The sequence below is a fragment of the Pecten maximus genome, chromosome 5 (genome assembly GCF_902652985.1).
Source record: "Pecten maximus chromosome 5, xPecMax1.1, whole genome shotgun sequence".
NCBI classification, from domain to species: Eukaryota; Metazoa; Mollusca; class Bivalvia; order Pectinida; family Pectinidae; genus Pecten; species Pecten maximus.
In genome coordinates, this window is record NC_047019.1 from 38,277,974 (window position 1) to 38,300,382 (window position 22,409).

General features: G+C 38.0%; 1 protein-coding gene across 1 annotated transcript in view; it reads right to left on the reverse strand.

Annotated features, from left to right (window-relative positions):
• The window catches only part of LOC117328448, a gene marked incomplete at its 5' end in the record, with an annotated part of 32,994 nt that extends 11,521 nt beyond the window's left edge, over window positions 1-21,473 (reverse strand). The window contains 2 exons of the mRNA XM_033885979.1: window positions 20,153-20,311; window positions 21,278-21,473. Of these exons, the coding sequence (XP_033741870.1) occupies window positions 20,153-20,311; window positions 21,278-21,473 (355 nt within the window). The remainder of the gene's footprint in view (window positions 1-20,152; window positions 20,312-21,277) is intronic.
• Window positions 21,474-22,409: the final 936 nt, after the last annotated feature.

Consider the following 22,409-nt stretch of genomic DNA (forward strand, 5'->3'; position numbering starts at 1 on the left):
CAGTATACCCCAGGGTCCCGACTGGTAGACACAGCCTGAAATACACAAGTTATCAATACAGTATACCCCAGGGTCCCGACTGGTCGACACAGCCTGAAATACACAAGTTATCAATACATCACATTAGACTTTGCACTATAGAAAATGATTGGTACTATAGGAAATGATTGGCACTATAGGAAATGATGCCAACTATGTGAACAGTAAAGACGCTATAGGAAAAGATACCATCTATGTGGACAGTATTGGCAGTATAGGAAACAAGCTGGCAGTGACATCAATTAGCCAGAAATGTATGTATTTATTGATATTTGATGACAATACATGTCCCTGTTCCTGAGCTGAAATATAGATAGTACATGTAAATAGAAATATGTCACCTGTGAATCAGAATGGCTTTGAGACTGAAACAACTTCCACTAAAACATGTACATCTACAGTATTGAGTTTTCAATCCCTTCCACCTTTGTAACTACAGATAAAATTGAAGGTTACCATTTTAACAACATTAAGTCTATCACTCAAGCTGTATACTGACATTTATATGCACTTTACCCCTGTAGCCCTGAGTAAAGGTCAAGGTCGTTCATTATAACACTTTTGATAGCTCTCTATCTAAGGCATCTAAATCATATTCCAGTTGTTTGAAGGTTTTACCAGATCATGCCTCATCTGATGCTGGCAGGCTGAATGATGGATACCCAACACCACATATCATAATAATCTTGAGGCATTTGGTACCAAGTCAGTTTTAACATTGATAAGATTTAATATGCAAGAGAACTCTTAAACCAGTAGAAGAACTGAATATTGACAGTCAATGTTTAGTTGAGTGAGTGTGGATTGAAATACCAACGTATGGAAATCTGGTATGACAAACATGTTACCAATTAAAATACATGTATGTAAGGGGGTTAATAACCATGTTACCAATTAAAATACATGTATGCTTCAGCTTTGTAACCAATCAAAATACATGTATGTAACGGGTTTACAACCATGTTACCAATTAAAACTCTGGTGAAAACAAAATGTCAGAATGAAAAACAGTTCATTGATAAAACAGATCTTAAAAATGTGTTCCATAACAAACTTATCAATTAAAATGTGTTCGTAAATGTTTACACGATATCAGCTAAAGTATTCCTTTGTACATCTAAGAATACATCTGCTACAACCATGAAATATAAACAATCAAAGGCATGCTGGGAAATATTGATCTGTTGTTTAACAGAAAGTCGTTGTACACATATATGATGCCTTTCCTTTGGTATAAATGGTGCAGTTTTACATAATGCCATCGACCCACAGTACATGATAGTCCCACCATCTGTTCAAAGCTATCCCGATAGACATATTATCACTACAAATATTTGTTCAATTAGACAGGAATTTTTTAAAGATTTCATTTTGTTATTGAACATCTTAAAATAAAGTGAGAATCAGAGAAAGTTTATCTTAATACCCATCACTGACATATGTCAGCGGTGTATGGAGAATGTTCAGATAGCTGTCAGTAGGGATCTGGAGCAGATATATCTATAAGTGGTATGAGAGAACATTTGAAAATGACATAGTCATCCAACACTGTACCATCAATGTCTTCCACTGGGAGAGGTGGGAACTGAGGTGGGGATAAAATTAACATGTTTTGATGCATTATCTTGTAATGGATATTAATAAAATGTGCTCCTTTTCTGTAACCACTTTGACTGGGAAATATGTGTAAATGAAATTGTATACTGAAGCCCAGAATGATTTATATCTAAAGAGTAAATCAGTTTGAATCCATCTTTGAATCGCAATGACATGTATGCAAATTTACCAAAAAGACTGTTAACAAAACATATACACTGTACATGTACATAACAAAGACTACACACCATCAAGACAGAAAACACAAAACCACCCAAACACAAGCATATTACTGACAAAGTCTTCCTATTACTGACAGAAACTACCCCCACACAAGGTTACTGACAGAAACTACCCCCACACAAGGTTATTACTGATGGACATAATCCAAAGACCAACTTATTATTGACGAAATAAACTCTAAAACAAGCTTATCATTAACAAAACAACCAAAGGTAAATCTGCTATTGACAAAAACACTGAAGACAAGCTTATTTCTGAGACATTCTGTACCAACATATTTTAGCTTATTAGTGACAAAGACTACTCACAGACAAGCTTATTGCTGACATAAACTACTAGTTGGGTATTGACACTAATTACAATTGTCCAAAAGACAAAGTAATATTGCTGTATGTAGGAACTACAGAGCGACATGGATGATTCTTTATTATTACTGATAAAGGGTACCTCAAACAAGCATACCGCTGACCAAGACTACCAATAGACACAGCTAAAACTGACAACACACTTATCAAAACTACTATTAAAGCAGTTTTATAATCATATCCATAATTCAATCTCATTACCATAAAATGTTTTATCTTTGAAATTGGCAATAACTTTGCAACTATTTAATAATCACATATAAATCCCCTGACAACAGGGAACAAGCTGCCAGCAGTTCTCTGTAAATTGAGTTACGACCTCTGGTTTATTGGTCTGGTGAGTTCGTTATTACTAGTTATGTTTCCAGTTCACACACTGCAGACTATCGATGCAGCTTTTTCCATTTTCAACCATATTTAGAAAAACAGCAAAAACATCATATTCAATAATGCCCAAAGATCACACCATTTTCATTTCTAAAATGTGATAAAAAATTTGAAAGATCATATAGGCATAATTTTGCTTGTTGAAAATTAAGAATATATATATCAAGATGTTTCATGATCAAAAGTTTTATAAGATTAGCACTTCAATGTCAGTTTTAGTCCCAATCGTATTATTCATATAATCATGTAATCATTATTAACATTTAAGGGAGTCACAAAAAGGACAAAAACATCTAGAGAAATACATAGATTGTTCTCTTACTCTGCACAGAGATGTCCACAATTTTTCTGGTTGAGACTAGCTGCATGTGCTCAACAATTAAATGATGTCATGGCAACAATACAATGACTTCCATTTGTAAATAAGGACAAATACCTCATGTCAACAAGATCAAACAATCTTAAGGTCTTCAAATGATTCCAAGGACAATAAGAGCAAATGGTTCCAAGGACAATAAGAACAAACAATCTCAAGGACAATAAGAACAAACGATCTCAAGGACAATAAGAACAAATGGTCTCAAGGACAATAAGAACAAACGATCTCAAGGACAATAAGAACAAATGGTCTCAAGGACAATAAGAACAAATGATTCCAAGGACAATAAGAACAAATGATTCCAAGGACAATAAGAACAAATAGTCCCAAGGACAATAAGAACAAATGATTCCAAGGACAATAAGAACAAATGCTTCAAAGGACAATAAGAACAGATGGTCTCAAGGACAATAAGAACAAACGATCTCAAGGACAATAAGAACAAATGTTCCCAAGGACAATAAGAACAAATAGTCCCAAGGACAATAAGAACAAACGATCTCAAGGACAATAAGAACAGATGGTCTCATAGACAATAAGAACAAATGTTCCCAAGGACAATAAGAACAAATGCTTCAAAGAACAATAAGAACAAATGGTCCCAAGGACAATAAGAACAAATGATTCCAAGGACAAAAAGAACAAATGCTTCAAAGAACAATAAGAACAAATAGTCCCAAGGACAATAAGAACATATGATTCCAAGGACAAAAAGAACAAATGCTTCAAAGAACAATAAGAATAAATGGTTCCAAGGACAATAAGAACAAATGCTTCAAAGAACAATAAGAACAAATAGTCCCAAGGACAATAAGAACAAATGGTTCCAAGGACAATAAGAACAAATGGTTCCAAGGACAATAGGAACAAATGGTTCCAAGGACAATAAGAACAAATGGTCTCATAGACAATAAGAACAAATGCTTCCAAGGGTAACAAGAATGATAGAATCTTTCATCTCTAAGATAAGAACAAAAATATTGATCATGATCAAGAAGAAAAGAAATGATTGCCATATTTACAAAAGGTTTACGATAAAATAGGTCAAAATATGTTAAAATAGAAGAGAAGATATCTTCATGGAAATGTTGTATTGTCAATATCTCATTATGAATCACTAATACCACAGAGACAAGAAATACACATGGGTTTAATCAGTACAGCACTACTGAATTAACTTAGATACAGAGACAAATCATCTATTCCTGTCCCAACTGTTGGACCGACCTTATCAATATCAATGTAGTTATGTCATTAGACAGTCTGTGTATACTGGAGACTTATTATTCCTATACAGATCTGTACACAGTGTGATGTAATATGCCTTTAATTGTGTATACATCATTAACTCCTGATGGCCGGCTTATCTCACCAAACAGATTGTAATCAGTAGGATTGTTATATAACTACTCCTACAACAATGGAGTATACAGCAGAAAAATCACCTATACAATGTGTTTTTAGAATGATCTGAACTAGATAAAACCCATGCTCAGACATAGATAAGGCAATAAAACTAAAACAAGGTTCATATGCATATCCAACATTAAAGATACTACAGCACTGACAGCCTATACACTGCCTACAACAAAATTGTCACCGCCCTGACAGCCTATACACTGCCTACAACAACATATTTTATAGCACTGACAACCTATACACTGCCTACAAAAAAGTTGGCACCGCCCTGACAGCCTATACACTGCCTACAACAAAATTGTTACAGCACTGACAGCCTATACACTGCCTACAACAAAATTGTTACAGCACTGACAGCCTATACACTGCCTTCAACAAAAATGTTACCTCCCTGACAGCCTATACACTGCCTACAACAAAATTGTTACAGCACTGACAGCCTATACACTGCCTACAACAAAATTGTCACCGCCCTGACAGCTTATACACTGCCTTCAACAAAAATGTTACCGCCTTGACAGCCTATACACTGCCTACAACAAAAATGTTACAGCCCTGACAGCCTGTACACTGCCTTCAACAAAACATTGTACAGCCCTGACAACCTATACACTGCCTTCAACAAAAATGTTACAGCCCTGACAGCCTATACACTGCCTTCAACAAAAATGTTACAGCCCTGACAGCCTGTACACTGCCTACAACAAAACATTGTACAGCCCTGACAGCCTATACACTGCCTTCAACAAAACATTGTACAGCCCTGACAGCCTATACACTGCCTACAACAAAATTGTTACAGCACTGACAGCCTATACACTGCCTTCAACAAAAATGTTACCGCCCTGACAGCCTGTACACTGCCTTCAACAAAAATGTTACCGCCCTGACAGCCTGTACACTGCCTACAAAAAAATTGTTATCGCCCTGACAGCCTGTACACTGCCTACAACAAAAATGTTACCGCCCTGACAGCCTATACACTGCCTACAACAAAAATGTTACCGCCCTGACAGCCTATACACTGCCTACAACATAATTGTTACCGCCCTGACAGCCTATACACTGCCTACAACATAATTGTTACAGCCCTGACAGCCTATACACTGCCTACAACATAATTGTTACAGCCCTGACAGCCTATACACTGCCTACAACATAATTGTTACCGCCCTGACAGCCTATACACTGCCTACAACAACAAGAGGCCCATGGGGCCTGTATCGCTCACCTGGTTGGATTAGACCAAATGTCAAAATATTGTTCATATTCAATTTGTTTTATTTGTAAATCTCAAACAATGCTATATATGGTTATAGTGTGGGAATCCGAACTGCTTTAAAGATTAATGAAGTCCACTCTCTAAGGTCTGAATGACCTCAAGAATTGTTTTTAGAACATGCATTCATAACTTTATGACTAGTAGCAATTTAAAGGAATTACCTCTATTTCCCCTATTGGGCCCCGCCCCTTTGGCCCCTTTGGGATCAGAGTCACCATTTATGCAAAATCTGTTCCCCTTCCCCCATGGATGTTTCTGACCAAATTGGGTTTAAATCCATTCTTAACTTTATGACTAGTAGCGATTTAAAGGAATTACCTCTACTTCCCCTATTGGGCCCCGCCCCTTTGGCCCCTTGGGGGTCAGAGCCACTATTTATGCAAAATCTGTTCCCCTTCCCCCAAGGATGTTTCTGACTAAATTGGGTTCAAATCCATTCATAACTTTATGACAAGTAGCGATTTAAAGGAATTACCTCTATTTCTCCTTATGGGCCCGCCCCTTTGGCCCCTTTCGGGTCAGAGTCACCATTTATGCAAAATCTGTTCCCCTTCCCCCAAGGATGTTTCTGACTAAATTGGGTTCAAATCCATTCATAACTTTATGACTAGTAGCGATTTAAAGGAATTACCTCTATTTCCCCTATTGGGCCCCGCCCCTTTGGCCCCTTGGGGGTCAGACGCACCATTTATGCAAAATCTGTTCCCCTTCCCACAGGGATGTTTCTGACTAAATTGGGTTCAAATCCATTCATAACTTTATGACGAGTAGTGATTTAAAGGAATTACCTCTATTTCCCCTTATGGGCCCCGCCCCTTTGGCCCCTTTGGGGTCAGAGTCACCATTTATGCAAAATATGTCCCCCTTCTGCCAAGGATGTTTCTGGCCAAATTTGGTCAAAATCCAATAAGAACTTTTAGACTAGTAGCGATTTGAAGCAAATGTTGACGGACGGACGGACGACGGACGGACGGACGGACGGACGACGGACGCTGCGCCATGACATAAGCTCACCGGACCTTCGGTCCAGGTGAGCTAAAAATGTTACCGCCCTGACAGCCTATACACTGCCTACAACATAATTGTTACCGCCCTGACAGCCTATACACTGCCTACAACATAATTGTTACAGCCCTGACAGCCTATACACTGCCTACAACATAATTGTTACCGCCCTGACAGCCTATAGACTGCCTACAACAAAAATGTTACCGCCCTGACAGCCTTTACACTGCCTACAACAAAATTGTTACCGCCCTGACAGCCTTTACACTGCCTACAACAAAATTGTTACCGCCCTGACAGCCTTTACACTGCCTACAACAAAATTGTTACAGCCCTGACAGCCTATACACTGCCTACAACAAAAATGTTACCGCCCTGACAGCCTATACACTGCCTACAACAAAAATGTTACCGCCCTGACAGCCTTTACACTGCCTACAACAAAAATGTTACCGCCCCGACAGCCTATACACTGCCTACAACAAAATTGTTACCGCCCTGACAGCCTATACACTGCCTACAACAAAACATTGTACAGCACTGACAGCCTATACACTGCCTACAACAAAACATTGTACAGCCCTGACAGCCTATACACTGCCTTCAACAAAACATTGTACAGCCTATACACTGCCTTCAACAAAACATTGTACAGCCTATACAATGCCTTCAACAAAACATTGTACAGCCTATACAATGCCTTCAACAAAACATTTTACAGCACTGACAGCCTATACATTGCCTTCAACAACAAAATTTAAAGCACGGACAGCCTATAATTTTTTGCTATCAGTGTTCACCCACAGGATCCTGGAGTGGTTCCTTATACTGCTCACTAAGACACAGGGTCTTGTGTAGCTTATCTTGTAAAGATAGAACTTCAACTTGTCTAGGCACAGGATTATATTGTGGTTCTTAGGTAAAAAGTACAGTACAAGCACTATATATATATATATTTATTATATGGACAATAATAACAATTATATAGATGATGGCAAAGCTCACATAAAGTCCTATCTGGACAGACACAGGGGCCAGAAATAAAGACCTGTGTTATATATAAACACAACATGAAAGATTTTTATGACATCACCAATCCCTGTGTTGTTTGTATCAGCAGCTGTACACATCCTCACTAAGGCCAGCACCTTATCCTCATGTCACCGATAGCATCAGACAATGGCTGTTTCCTCCTCAAATCCTGGCCTGGAATGTTATTTCTATAAAGTAGGTCTGCTAACCTACGATTGATATCTCCTTCTATGATTGATAGGAAAGTGGTATTAAAAGTACCAGCTATTAGGCGATGAGAGCTCGAGGTGATAACCCATAGTTATGTTTTTCTTCCAGAAAGCAACAAAACGTCCATCATGGTTAGATATATCGGACATTAACTAAATTACTGTCCTGCTCCCAATGATAAGGCTACAATTTCTGCCAAATTTCTACATCTCTAAACTATACATGTTAATTTTGTAGACATCCCTACACAGGAACACATCGTGTTTATAGTGCTGATGTCTAACAGATTACGCCCTTTACATTCTCATAAAATTCAAAATGTTAGAGTGCAGATGGGAGTTAACCTGCAACATGAGTAGAAAAATGTGGATAATTTTACTGATATTGTAAGTCAATATCAGCAATGTGGCTTCTTTGTTCAAGCTTTCTTCTCATATCAATTGAAAAGTTGAAAGAAATGTTGAAACTGGTATCAGGCGAAAATTATATATAACACTAAACCCTCAACTATTCAAAACATATATTTTCTATATTCTGGTTATAATTTCTTTTGGAAATTTCCCCACATTCACTATGACTGAAAACTTCATTATGAATGATAAACCGTAAAACATCCTAAGTATACTCATAAGCAATAAATTTGCTCTAACCCTAACCCTAATCCCGAACAATAACCCTAACTGATAATGAGCTAACAATTCTTACTCCCTAGCCCTAACTCTGATCCTAACCCTAGCTCTGACCCTAGCCCTAACTCTGACCCTAGCCCTAACTCTGACCCTAGCCCTAACTCTGACCCTATCTCTCTATTCCTAGCCCTAATCCCGAACCATAACCCTAACTCATAATGAGCTAGCACTTCTGACTCCCTAACCCTAACTCTGATCCTAACTCCATCCCTAGCCCTAATCCTAACCCTAGTTCTGAGCCTAACTCCATCCCTAACCATAACCCTAACTCTGATTCTAACTCCATCCCTAACCATAACCCTAACTCTGATTCTAACTCCATCCCTAGCAATAACCCCAACCCTAGTTCTGACCCTAACTCCATCCCTAGCCATAACCCTAACTCTGACCCTATCTCTTACTCACTGACCCTAACCCTAACTCTGATCCTAACTCCATCCCTAACCCTAACCCTAACTCTGATCCTAACTCCATCCCTAGCCATAACCCTAACTCTGACCCTATCTCTTACTCACTGACCCTAACCCTAACTCTGATCCTAACTCCATCCCTAGCCATAACCCTAACTCTGATCCTAACTCCATCCCTAGCCATAACCCTAACTCTGATCCTAACTCCATCCCTAGCCATAACCATAACTCTGATCCTAACTCCATCCCTAGCCATAACCCTAACTCTGACCCTATCTCTTACTCACTGACCCTAACCCTAACTCTGATCCTAACTCCATCCCTAGCCATAACCCTAACTCTGACCCTATCTCTTACTCACTGACCCTAACCATAACTCTGATCCTAACTCCATCCCTAGCCATAACCATAACCCTAACTCTGATCCTAACTCCATCCCTAGCCATAACCCTAACTCTGATCCTAACTCCATCCCTAGCCATAACTCTAACTCTGATCCTAACTCCATCCCTAGCCATAACCCTAACTCTGACCCTATCTCTTACTCACTGACCCTAACCCTAACTCTGATCCTAACTCCATCCCTAGCCATAACCCTAACTCTGACCCTATCTCTTACTCACTGACCCTAACCCTAACTCTGATCCTAACTCCATCCCTAGCCATAACCCTAACTCTGATCCTAACTCCAACCCTAGCCATAACCCTAACCCTAACTCTGACCCTATCTCTTACTCACTGACCCTAACCCTAACTCTGATCCTAACTCCAACCCTAGCCATAACCCTAACCCTAACTCTGACCCTATCTCTTACTCACTGACCCTAACCCTAACTCTGATCCTAACTCCAACCCTAGCAATAACCCTAACTCTGATCCTAACTCCATCCCTAGCAATAACCCTAACTCTGATCCTAACTCCATCCCTAGCCATAACCCTAACCCTAACTCTGATCCTAACCCTAACTCTGATCCTAACCCTAGCTCTGACCCTATCTCTTACTCCCTGACCCTAACCCTAACTCTGACTCTATCTCTTACTCCCTGACCCTAACCCTAACTCTGACCCTATCTCTTACTCACTGACACTAACCCTAACTCTGACCCTATCTCTTACTCCCTGACCCTAACCCTAACTCTGACCCTATCTCTTACTCTCTGACCCTAACCCTAGCTCTGACCCTATCTCTTACTCCCTGACCCTAACCCTAGCTCTGACTCTATCTCTTACTCCCTGACCCTAACCCTAACTCTGACCCTATCTCTTACTCACTGACCCTAACCCTAACTCTGACCCTATCTCTTACTCCCTGACCCTAACCCTAACTCTGACCCTATCTCTTACTCCCTGACCCTAACCCTAACTCTGACCCTATCTCTTACTCTCTGACCCTAACCCTAGCTCTGACTCTATTTCTTACTCCCTGACCCTAACCTATACTGTCATAATTGTAAATATATATCATATTTGACAGGAAATCATTCAATATCCTCTATATACCCAACATTTACAGATCATCACGCCTGCCGCTCAGTAAAATTTCTCTGATTACGAAGTTGTTCACTGAGGTAGTTTATATTTCAAGTGGTTCTGGGGCTGATACGACAGCCATATATACTTATCCAGAAATTCTTGTTTTTTGGTTTAGATGTTTGAGAAGTTTCCAACCTGTCTGAAGAATATTCCATCAAACCTTCAACTGATCTTTGAAGCATGTAGGTGAAACCGGTACATAGATGTATCACTTCACATGTTTACTGGCCAATACAGGAAGGCGGCATAGTTATGAACACTTGTGTTAAAATGCTTATGACATTTTGCTGGTTTGGGAGATGAGTGGTAAAGATTACATACATAGGAACCTGCATTAAATGGACATGACACCCACCAAGACAACTATAAGAACATAAAATATAAAATTCTGGAATACTTTAGTTTAGAATACAACCTAAAATAACACAATATTGATGTCAGATCTCGAAGCAAAAGAGGCTAAAACTGAAAAGTGATGTTTAGATACGATAAACAATATGGAGGGTGGTAGAACACTGGAACATTATTTTGTATTGATCTGTGGAACTAATGTCCCATCGATGTTCCCAAGTGATACAGCATACTACAGACCTGAGAATCGACACCATGTGTTTTATATGGCAACAGATATAGCAGCCTGTTTCTTTATGGTAGGCAATGTTGTATAATAATAAATCTACAAAAGAAATGCATGTGATCTGGCAGAAACCAAGAATCACCGTTGTAATGCAAGTACTTCAACAGTTTGTCTTTACCAACAAACTCTTTTCTGTGCCTGTACCAAAAGTGTATTCCAGCGCCTGTACCAAAAGTTTATTCCAGTGCCTTTACCAAAAGTTTATACCTGCGCCTTTACCAAAAGTTTATTCCAGTGCCTTTACCAAAAGTTTATACCTGCGCCTTTACCAAAAGTGTATTCCAGCGCCTGTACCAAAAGTTTATTCCAGTGCCTTTACCAAAAGTTTATACCTGCGCCTTTACCAAAAGTTTATTTCAGTGCCTTTACCAAAAGTTTATTCCAGCGCCTTTACTAAAAGTGTATTTCTGTGCCTTTACTAAAAGTGTATTCCAGTGCCTGTACCAAAAGTGTATTCCAGCGCCTTTACCAAAAGTTTATTTCTGTGCCTTTACTAAAAGTGTATTTCTGTGCCTTTACTAAAAGTTTATTCTAGTGCCTGTACCAAAAGTTTATTCTAGTGCCTTTACCAAAGCTCTTTTTGTGTTTAAATTTCCATACGAGCTTTTAGGAGCAGTTCTTAGTTTTGAGGAATAAGGATGGAATGTATTAAATAGATCATAATTTGTTAAGCTCCTCACAAGGCACCTCAAAGTTTTGGTGATTTCATTCTTATTCATCCTATGAAAAAAAAATGACCAAGGAATGGATAAGAAAATAGACTCCCTATGACAAGAGCTAGGGCATATAGCCTGCTACCCCATCCTAATCAAATCAACTTATTAATCAAATATTTTGAAAAGAAACCATAAAAGCAATAGAAATACTGACATGTGTCATCTGTACATAATACTAGGTCAAGGGCATATTACATCATCATTTAGCGCCATACAAAACCTCTTCAAACATCCTTCATCTATCACAGGAACATTGATTAAAATCTTCAGTTAGACGATTGTATAACAGACTCAATTTGAGGAAAGATTCCATACAAATCACTAAATTACAGCTGCCATGGATGTTATAGATTAATAGCCTCAGTGCCAGAAACCTAGTATCATAGAGGTTAAACCAGTCAAATAACACTTTCATTGCAGTAGATGCCCCGTAATTTTTGATGGGTTGGCAGTGTTTAATATCAAAAACATATCCAGCAATTTTATCCAAAATTTTTTAATATCTGCAATTGCTTAAAACACAGCAGTGACCAATATGATGACCACAATTATCCATTTTATCTCTCTTTACTTTATTTGTGTAAATAAAAACTTTAAAAACAAATAAAACAAAATAAGACAGCCTTAAGACATTTACTACAATCCATTACCTCCCCACAGCTTTAGAGGCAAGGTGCTATGATACAACTGAGGATATATACTTATTAAATCATTTTTTTGCCCTCAGATCAATTTTCCAATCATTCTGATATCATTACAAAATTGCTATAATTAATGATCCATCAGCTGACTTGTCTGAGCTGGAGCTTGGAACTTCAAACCTCTTATTAACAAAGAAATAGATAAAAGATTCTGTAAATGTCATAGAGATGAGGGTACCTAGTTACCCCTACTAAAGCTACACTGTAGGTCCTTGGACTGACAGAGATGAGGATACCTAGTTACCCCTACTAAAGCTACCCTGTAAGTCCTTGGACTGACAGAGATGATGATACCTATAGTTACCCCTACTAAAGCTGCCATGTAAGTCCTTGGACTGACAGAGATGATGATACCTAATTACCCCTACTAAAGCTACCCTGTAAGTCCTCGGACTGACAGAGATGAGGATACCTAGTTCCCCTACTAAAGCTGCCATGTAAGTCCTTGGACTGACAGAGATGATGATACCTAGTTACCCCTACTAAACCTGCCCTGTAGGTCCTTGGACTGACAGAGATGATGATACCTAGTTACCCCTACTAAACCTGCCCTGTAGGTCCTTGGACTGACAGAGATGAGGATACCTAGTTACCCCTAATAAAGCTGCCCTGTACGTCCTTGGACTGACAGAGATGAGGATACCTAGTTACCCCTACTAAAGCTGCCCTGTACGTCCTTGGACTGACAGAGATAAGGATACCTAGTTACCCCTACTAAAGCTACCCTGTAGGTCCTTGGACTGACATAGATGAGGATACCTATATAGTTACCCCTACTAAAGCTGCCATGTAGGTCCTTGGACTGAAAGAGATGAGGATACCTAGTTACCCCTAGTAAAGCTGCCCTGTAGGTCATTGGACTGACAGAGATGAGGATACCTAGTTACCCCTAGTTAAGCTGCCCTGTATATCCTTGGACTGACAGAGATGAGGATACCTAGTTACCCCTACTAAAGCTGCCCTGTATATCCTTGGACTGACAGAGATGAGGATACCTAGTTACCCCTACTAAAGATGCCCTGTAGGTCCTTGGACTGACAGAGATGAGGATACCTAGTTACCCCCTACTAAAGCTGCCCTGTAAGTCCTTGGACTGACAGAGATGAGGATACCTAGTTACCCCTACTAAAGCTGCCCTGTAAGTCCTTGGGCTGACAGAGATGAGGATACCTAGTTACCCCTACTACAGCTACCCTGTAGGTCCTTGGACTGACAGAGATGAGGATACCTATATAGTTACCCCTACTAAAGCTGCCATGTAAGTCCTTGGACTGAAAGAGATGAGGATACCTAGTTACCCCTACTAAAGCTGCCCTGTAAGTCCTTGGACTGACAGAGATGAGGATACCTAGTTACCCCTACTAAAGCTGCCCTGTAAGTCCTTGGACTGACAGAGATGAGGATACCTAATTACCCCTACTAAAGATGCCCTGTAGGTCCTTGGACTGACAGAAATGAGGATACCTAGTTACCCCTAGTAAAGCTGCCCTGTAAGTCCTTGGACTGACAGAGATGAGAGTACCTAGTTACCCCTAGTAAAGCTACCCTGTAAGTCCTTGGACTGACAGAGATGAGGATACCTAGTTACCCCTACTAAAGCTGCCCCGTAGGTCCTTGGACTGACAGAGATGAGGATGCCTAGCTAGGTATTCCTATTAAATTTGTCCTAAAGGCATTTATCCAGGCATTCGTGCATAGAAGAAACTAAATGGCAACCCATGATTGACAGTTGGATATTTTGGGAATACAATGAATTAAGAAATACAGAACCAAATGTTACTCTTTCAGCTTTTTCCTAACAGGAAAATATTACATCAATTATATTATTTTTTGAAACAATGTAAAATCAAACATTCATGAATTATGCAACTTATGAATTTAAAAAATTTCTTTAAACAGCAATGTCAGATAGAAAATGGTGCATGTGATACCCCAGGGAATTGAGCCCATATAGCATGTGATTTAGACTTTGTAATGCTATATCCAGGGTTACATAACCATGCCAAATTTATTTTTCAATCAGGAATGCTGAAATCTTGGCAGTTTGCTATGGCTGTCATAATTATGTAACTACAGAACCAGAGAAAATGTCAATCTTGTAACTCCAGATGATTAGCTAATTAAATAGTGTATAATAATGCTGACACAATGTATGAGTAGCTATATAATACTGACACAATGTATGAGTAGCTATATAATACTGACACAATGTATGTGTAGATATATAATACTGACACAATGTATGTGTAGATATATAATACTGATACAATGTATGAGTAGTCATATAATACTGACACAATGTATGAGTAGCTATATGATACTGATACAATGTATGAGTATCTATATAATACTGATACAATGTATGAGTAGCTATATAATACTGATACAATGTATGAGTATCTATATAATACTGATACAATGTATGAGTAGCTATATGATACTGATACAATGTATGAGTAGCTTTATAATACTGACACAATGTATGAGTAGCTATATAATACTGATACAATGTATGGGTAGCTATATAATACTGACACAATGTATGTGTAGATATATAATACTGATACAATGTATGAGTATCTATATAATACTGACACAATGTATGAGTAGCTTTATAATACTGACACAATGTATGAGTGGCTATATAATACTGACAATGTATGAGTAGCTATATAATACTGACACAGTGTATGAGTAGCTATATAATACTAACAATGTATGAGTAGCTATATAATACTGATACAATGTATGAGTGGCTATATAATACTGACAATGTATGAGTAGCTATATAATACTGACACAATGTATGAGTAGCTATATAATACTGATACAATGTATGAGTATCTATATAATACTGATACAATGTATGAGTATCTATATAATACTGACACAATGTATGAGTATCTATATAATACTGACACAATGTATGAGTAGCTATATAATACTGACACAGTGTATGAGTAGCTATATAATACTGACACAGTGTATGAGTAGCTATATAATACTAACAATGTATGAGTAGCTATATAATACTGATACAATGTATGAGTAGCTATATAATACTGACACAATGTATGAGTAGCTATATAATACTGATACAATGTATGAGTAGCTATATAATACTGACACAGTGTATGAGTAGCTATATAATACTGATACAATGTATGAGTAGCTATATAATACTGATACAATGTATGAGTATCTATATAATACTGACACAATGTATGAGTAGCTATTTAATACTGACACAATGTATGTATAATGTAAAGTTAATCCTATCTAACAATACTGAGAGGCAGATCATGTTCGTTGGACTAGACATAGAGTGAATCTGATCTAATCTGATACCAGTAAGAGTTAGATATTGAGCAGACCGAATCCTGTCTAATCTGATACCAGTAAGAGTTAGATATTGAGCAGACCAAATCCTGTCTATCTGATACCAGTAAGAGTTAGATATTGAGCAGACCGAATCCTGTCTAATCTGACACCAGTAAGAGTTAGATATTGAGCAGACCAAATCCTGTCTAATCTGATACCAGTAAGAGTTAGATATTGAGCAGACCGAATCCTGTCTAATCTGACACCAGTAAGAGTTAGATATTGAGCAGACCGAATCCTGTCTAATCTGATACCAGTAAGAGTTAGATATTGAGCAGACCGAATCCTGTCTAATCTGATACCAGTAAGAGTTAGATATTGAGCAGACCAAATCCTGTCTATCTGATACCAGTAAGAGTTAGATATTGAGCAGACCGAATCCTGTCTAATCTGACACCAGTAAGAGTTAGATATTGAGCAGACCAAATCCTGTCTAATCTGATACCAGTAAGAGTTAGATATTGAGCAGACCGAATTCTGTCTAATCTGACACCAGTAAGAGTTAGATATTGAGCAGACCGAATCCTGTCTATCTGATACCAGTAAGAGTTAGATATTGAGCAGACCGAATCCTGTCTAATCTGACACCAGTAAGGGTCAGCATGTTGATAGGATCATGTAAGATATTGTGTATTAGATATACTATGAACAAAGTTACAAGTGGTGAAAAAACGGCCATATTTAAGGTATCATAGTGACATACTAGACTGTGTTACAGTTTTACAAAATAAGGTCATAGTTTGGTCTCCATGTCTATCTGTTTAGCAAGGAATTATAGTAGTCCTCTCTCATAATACTGGACAACACCTTTAAGGAGTTACAGCCATATTTTTTTTTTTCAAGACAATTTCATAATGAACTTAAAATTCTCCTTTTCCAATTTGAGACTTTGATACACATACAATGTACTAGAAATACAAGTACACTGTAACACGAAAACACTAACATTTTGATAGGCTTTCGGAATAGTTTTTATCATTTTAGAAGGGATCCATCTAAGTGAAGTATTAAACAGTTTGAATATGTTCCAGTCACTCAGTGATGTTGCCAGTAGACAGTTCAGAGCCTCAATCTCAATACACTGTCTGTATTAAACTATAAACCTTCCTAGCGACTATCAACACAATGTCTAGTAAACTACCAACTTTAAACTATAAAGAGCAGCTCTTTGCCATGTAATTATTTTATATACGGATTGAGAGACCTTGAAACCATCTATTCCACAAGAGACATATATTCAGGAAGAGTTTTTATACAATGGAGGTCTTGGCAAACGAAGAGCTAGTACATCATTTGTAAACACTCAGACAGCTGGTAGAGAGTTTGGACGAGGACTAGTATTATCACATTATCTATTACATTAATGAGTAAAAACACAGTTATCTGGATTGATGACCTCCAGATAAATATTTCAGTTAGCTGAACAACTTGGAGACATTCACATTTAGGTTACAAAAATGGTCTCCAGTAAGATATCTATTTACTATTGTCACAAGTGCTTAGCATTTACCATTTTCCAACAAGAATCACACACACACATATTTTTTTTCATTTCTCCATTTTAAACCATTTCCCTAAATCTGATAACAGAATACAGTGGAGTCTCTCAGAAAGTTGGTTAGTTGTGGTTAGTTGTGGTCAGCTGGACGGCATATTGTCCAGGTCAAGAGACCCTCAATGCACCACATTAATAACATCAGAATGAGGTCATTGTTGTACAATTCTTTGGAGTCAGGTTGATACACAGGATATTGTGGCAGCCATTCTCTGTAACCATGGTTACATATATGATATTGTTTTTTAGCCCTGAGTTGTCACTACTTCAGTAAACACTAAGATAATTATGGCGAGGAAGTTGTCGACTCAGCATCACAATACCGTGGTAGTGTGTAATCAGTAACTGATAGTTTTATATGTCGAAGGAGACCTGGTCTCGTGCCTTAATTCTAATTACCAACTGAGCTATTGTGGCCTGTGATTGTTTACAGGTTTTGATAAGAAATGAAATAGATAACTGAAAGTTGAATAAATAGTAAGTACATACCACACACAGACATAGACCAGCCCTGATGACTCCAGCTCAGCAGGTGATAAAAAGTTTAGGCCTGTGTTAATTAGAGTGTGTTTGGACTATATTGGACTATCTTTACTTACAACTTAACCAGCAGGGACAGCTTACAACTAAGCTGTATCATAAGTGTGATGGTTTCAATTTCACAATTATTAATTTTCCATTTCTAGATGTTACATTCCTGCTTCCCCAACATTTGGTGTTTGGTGTTACGAAAAAATAACACAAGGTATCAAGGGATGCAGGTTGATGAAGACAATGGGAATCTTTAATGGTCAACATCATGATCTCATTTGTGTGCGATGTGAAGTCAGAAATGTTTGATGTTTGTTGGTATGCCTAGTGGTTCTTTGGTTACAATCCTAGTCCTTAATTTAGGATTGTGACTTATCCAAGATTCGACCTTGATTTGTATGGCAGGTGATGTCGACGAAGCAAAATGCTTACCCTTACGAAACACTTTGTCTTATTTTCCATGTAGTTATTCACAGGTCTCCATGCAAATCATGCAGAATTTTTTGTCCATGTTTTGCCTTAATTTGTTTGATCCATTTTGAGTTAGAATTACTGTTTTGTTGTTATTTTGGTATTCACTTTTGTTTTTCTGACTTGAATACCAATAGTCAAATTGATTCTTTCTTTTTTTTTTTACATATTGACAGGTCAAGTCAGAAGACTGTTGGTTACTCTATGATTTGATATATAGTAATGACAACTTAGGGATTTGATAGGAAGCCGCAGTAACAGGCAGCAACATTACCTTGTTCTAAGGACATACATACCACTACATAGCTCCATCATGTCTTAATGAGCTGGAGTGCTAGAATGTAATGATGCTCTAAGTTAAATGAATGACTGTGTCTGATATACCCAGTCTCCATTAAAACCAACAGCCAAGGTGCTAACCAAGTTGGACGAAAAGAAGCCAATCACTCTGGGTGATATCTTACACAGACCCATTACCACAAAAAGTTGAGCATTCATCACAAAACCTGGAATACTAATCTCAGACTAGTCATTATCAGTGACAGAGACCACTGCTAGCCAAACCTATGTGGTATCAAAGTGCTGTTTGCTTAAAGCCTTCTTGAAGGGACAAATATCCCTGGATAGCTCAACATTGGTCCTACCTCAGCTGTGATAATGTCAGTAATGTTACCATCACAGCCATAGATTAGATCCCTAAACACCTATGAATTAATCCTCCAACCAATCCTCTTTATCCCCATCTAATTCACCCCTAAAAACCAATGGTTGATCCCATTTATCCACCATTCCCTTCCTCCCTACAGAGTAATGGGTTGATCTCATTTATCCTCCCTCCCCTTATTCCCCCTAAACAAATATAGTTGTCTTTTTTAGCCTCCATCCCATTATTACACCTAACCAAGAATAGGTTGGTCCTTTTTGATATCCAGTTCCTTATCCCCCCTTAACAACAATAGGTTGGTCCTTTTTGATATCCAGTTCCTTATCCCCCCTTAACAACAATAGGTTGGTCCTTTTTGTCATCCAATTCCTTATCCCCCCTTAACAACAATAGGCTGGTCCTTTTTGACATCCAGATCCATATTCCCTCTAAATAACAATAGGCTGGTCCTTTCTGACATCCAGCACCTTATTCCCCCTAAAACACAATAGGTTGGTCCTTTTTGTCTTTCAGCCCCCTATTCGGTTCCCTCTCTAAACAATAAAAGGTTGGTCCTTTCTGTCCTCAATCCCCTAAAACCCATTTAACAACTACCGGTTGGTCCTTTTGGTCCTTCAGTCCTTCACCCCTTAAGAACTATTGATTGATCTTTTTTATCCTCCTTTACCTCCTTATTCCCCCCAGACAACCATCAGTTGTTCTTTTTGTAAGCCATCTTCTTATTCCCCCTAGACAACATTGGTTGTTCCATTTTGTCAGCCATCTCCTTATTCCCCCCAGACAACAATCGATTGTTCCTTTTTGTCAGCCATATCCTCTTCCAGATAACAACTACAGCTATATGATAATCTCCTTCATCCTTCACCCCTTTCTCCCCTAAAATGCAATGGAATGATCCTCACTTACCTTTCTTGCTCTTCTTGGCTTTCTTGCCACACTTTTTGTGTATTTTTCTGGTACTCTCACAGAAATCCTTGCTAACTGACGTTTTGAGGGTGTCAACTCTCTCCTTGAGTTTTGTACTGGAGTCACACTCTCCCCACTGACCACGGGCATATTTACATGCTGAAAAAACACCATACATTACACAACACAGCAGCCCTCATTAGCAAACACATTTTATGACCAATTATGATTTACATACAGTTATAGAAATTAAGTTATTTCATTTTCTGAGTCTTGTATCAGTTTGATAGAAAGAAGGAACATTTGACCCAAAAAATTGCTGGTATGGGTCGGTTTCTGATACTAAAAACAACTAGGAACAACTTATGTTAGGCATCTAATTATAAAGGCTGAATAAATAGATGTTGCTAATCTTAGCATACAAAGCTTTAATTAGGTATCAATTATTGGTATTGAATTGGCAGCTTTTTGTGTGTTTATTAAAACAAAGAAAGAAGTGTAAGAGACACATTTTGTAAGTTGAGGCTGATCGAGGTCTTCAGCGTATGTCAACTTAACAGAAATCCTAAATTAGGTTTTAATTCATCAGCACAGTGCCCTCGATCACATGGAGCTTCAAAATTTTTAAATTTCAAGTTAGTTTATGATTATGAGAATGCTGTTTCCATGAATATTTGCAGCAAAACTTGGATTTGTGATAAAAAGAATATTGCATCCATTTCCATTATAATGAGATTGGTGAAAGTTAGCACAATTATTTTGGTGTGTTTTATCTTGCCAGAGCCTTCCTAAAATGAAAAGGAATACACTTGTTTCATTAATCTCATATGAAATAGTAAATGATGTAAGATCATTATCTATAGTCTTAATTAGTATCAATATACATAAAAATCATTTAAAGTATGTGATGCTACATTCCTCAAGCTTTATTGCAATAGTAAATTATCTCCCCTGAATTTGTTTTTCCTGTTTCCCTCATAACTAAATGTGAAACAGCTACAGATCAAACCACAGAGCTGAGAGAGTGAACTTTTGAAATAAATTATGGAAGAATCAAATCATATAGCTCTTATTAAAACTAATTTATTTATCGAAGTGTAAAGTCAGTTCTGATAAGGTACTTACGCTTCCGACATTTGGCTCTGACTATTATGGTCTGTTCACACACGCTGTCCCCAGAGATCAGGGTCATCGTCTTACTCATGGTGTCAGTTGTCATGTCACAGTCAGTCCAGTCCCCTTGGGTGTACTTACATCCTGGAACAAATTGTACAAACAAATTACCTCCCCTGTCACTCTCACCAACAGAGGTCCCACTAGGTTAACTTCAGCTCTGAGAGTATATTTAACAGAGATGAATCGAATTACCATGCAGTCACAATACCACTGAGGTACCGTCTAAAGGCAAGTATCAGAAATATCTAAGTCATGTATAAACCAATGGTACATTAATGTAGCTTGTCTTACTGGTAACCAATAACAGCCACTGTAACAGAAATTTCAGCATCATTATTTACCATTGGCTAAGAAAATAATTGTTTGTCTAGGAAAGGATTTATTTCTGCAATTTACACCCATCAAAATATTTTGATCCAGGTGTGACTCGTATCATGATAATGCTGATACTAAAGACACACAAGTATATAGCACCATTGGATAGGAGTCTTGTATCATCTATCTAAGCATTGGCCTCGTCTGTCAATACACTCAATATATAGTCTAGAGTATTTATAGACGAGGTCAATACTGATGATCTAAGACTTCAGTGATGACAGTATATAGACAGACAAGGTCAATACTGATGATCTAAGACTTCAGTGATGACAGTATATAGACAGACAAGGTCAATACTGATGATCTAAGACTTCAGTGATGACAGTATATAGACAGACAAGGTCAATACTGATGATCTAAGACTTCAGTGATGACAGTATATAGACAGACAAGGTCAATACTGATGATCTAAGACTTCAGTGATGACAGTATATAGACAGACGAGGCCAATACTGATGATCTAAGACTTCAGTGATGACAGTATATAGACAGACAAGGTCAATACTGATGATCTAAGACTTCAGTGATGACAGTATATAGACAGACGAGGTCAATACTGATGATCTAAGACTTTTCAGTGATGACAGTATATAGACAGACGAGGTCAATACTGATGATCTAAGACTTCAGTGATGACAGTATATAGACAGACAAGGTCAATACTGATGATCTAAGACTTCAGTGATGACAGTATATAGACAGA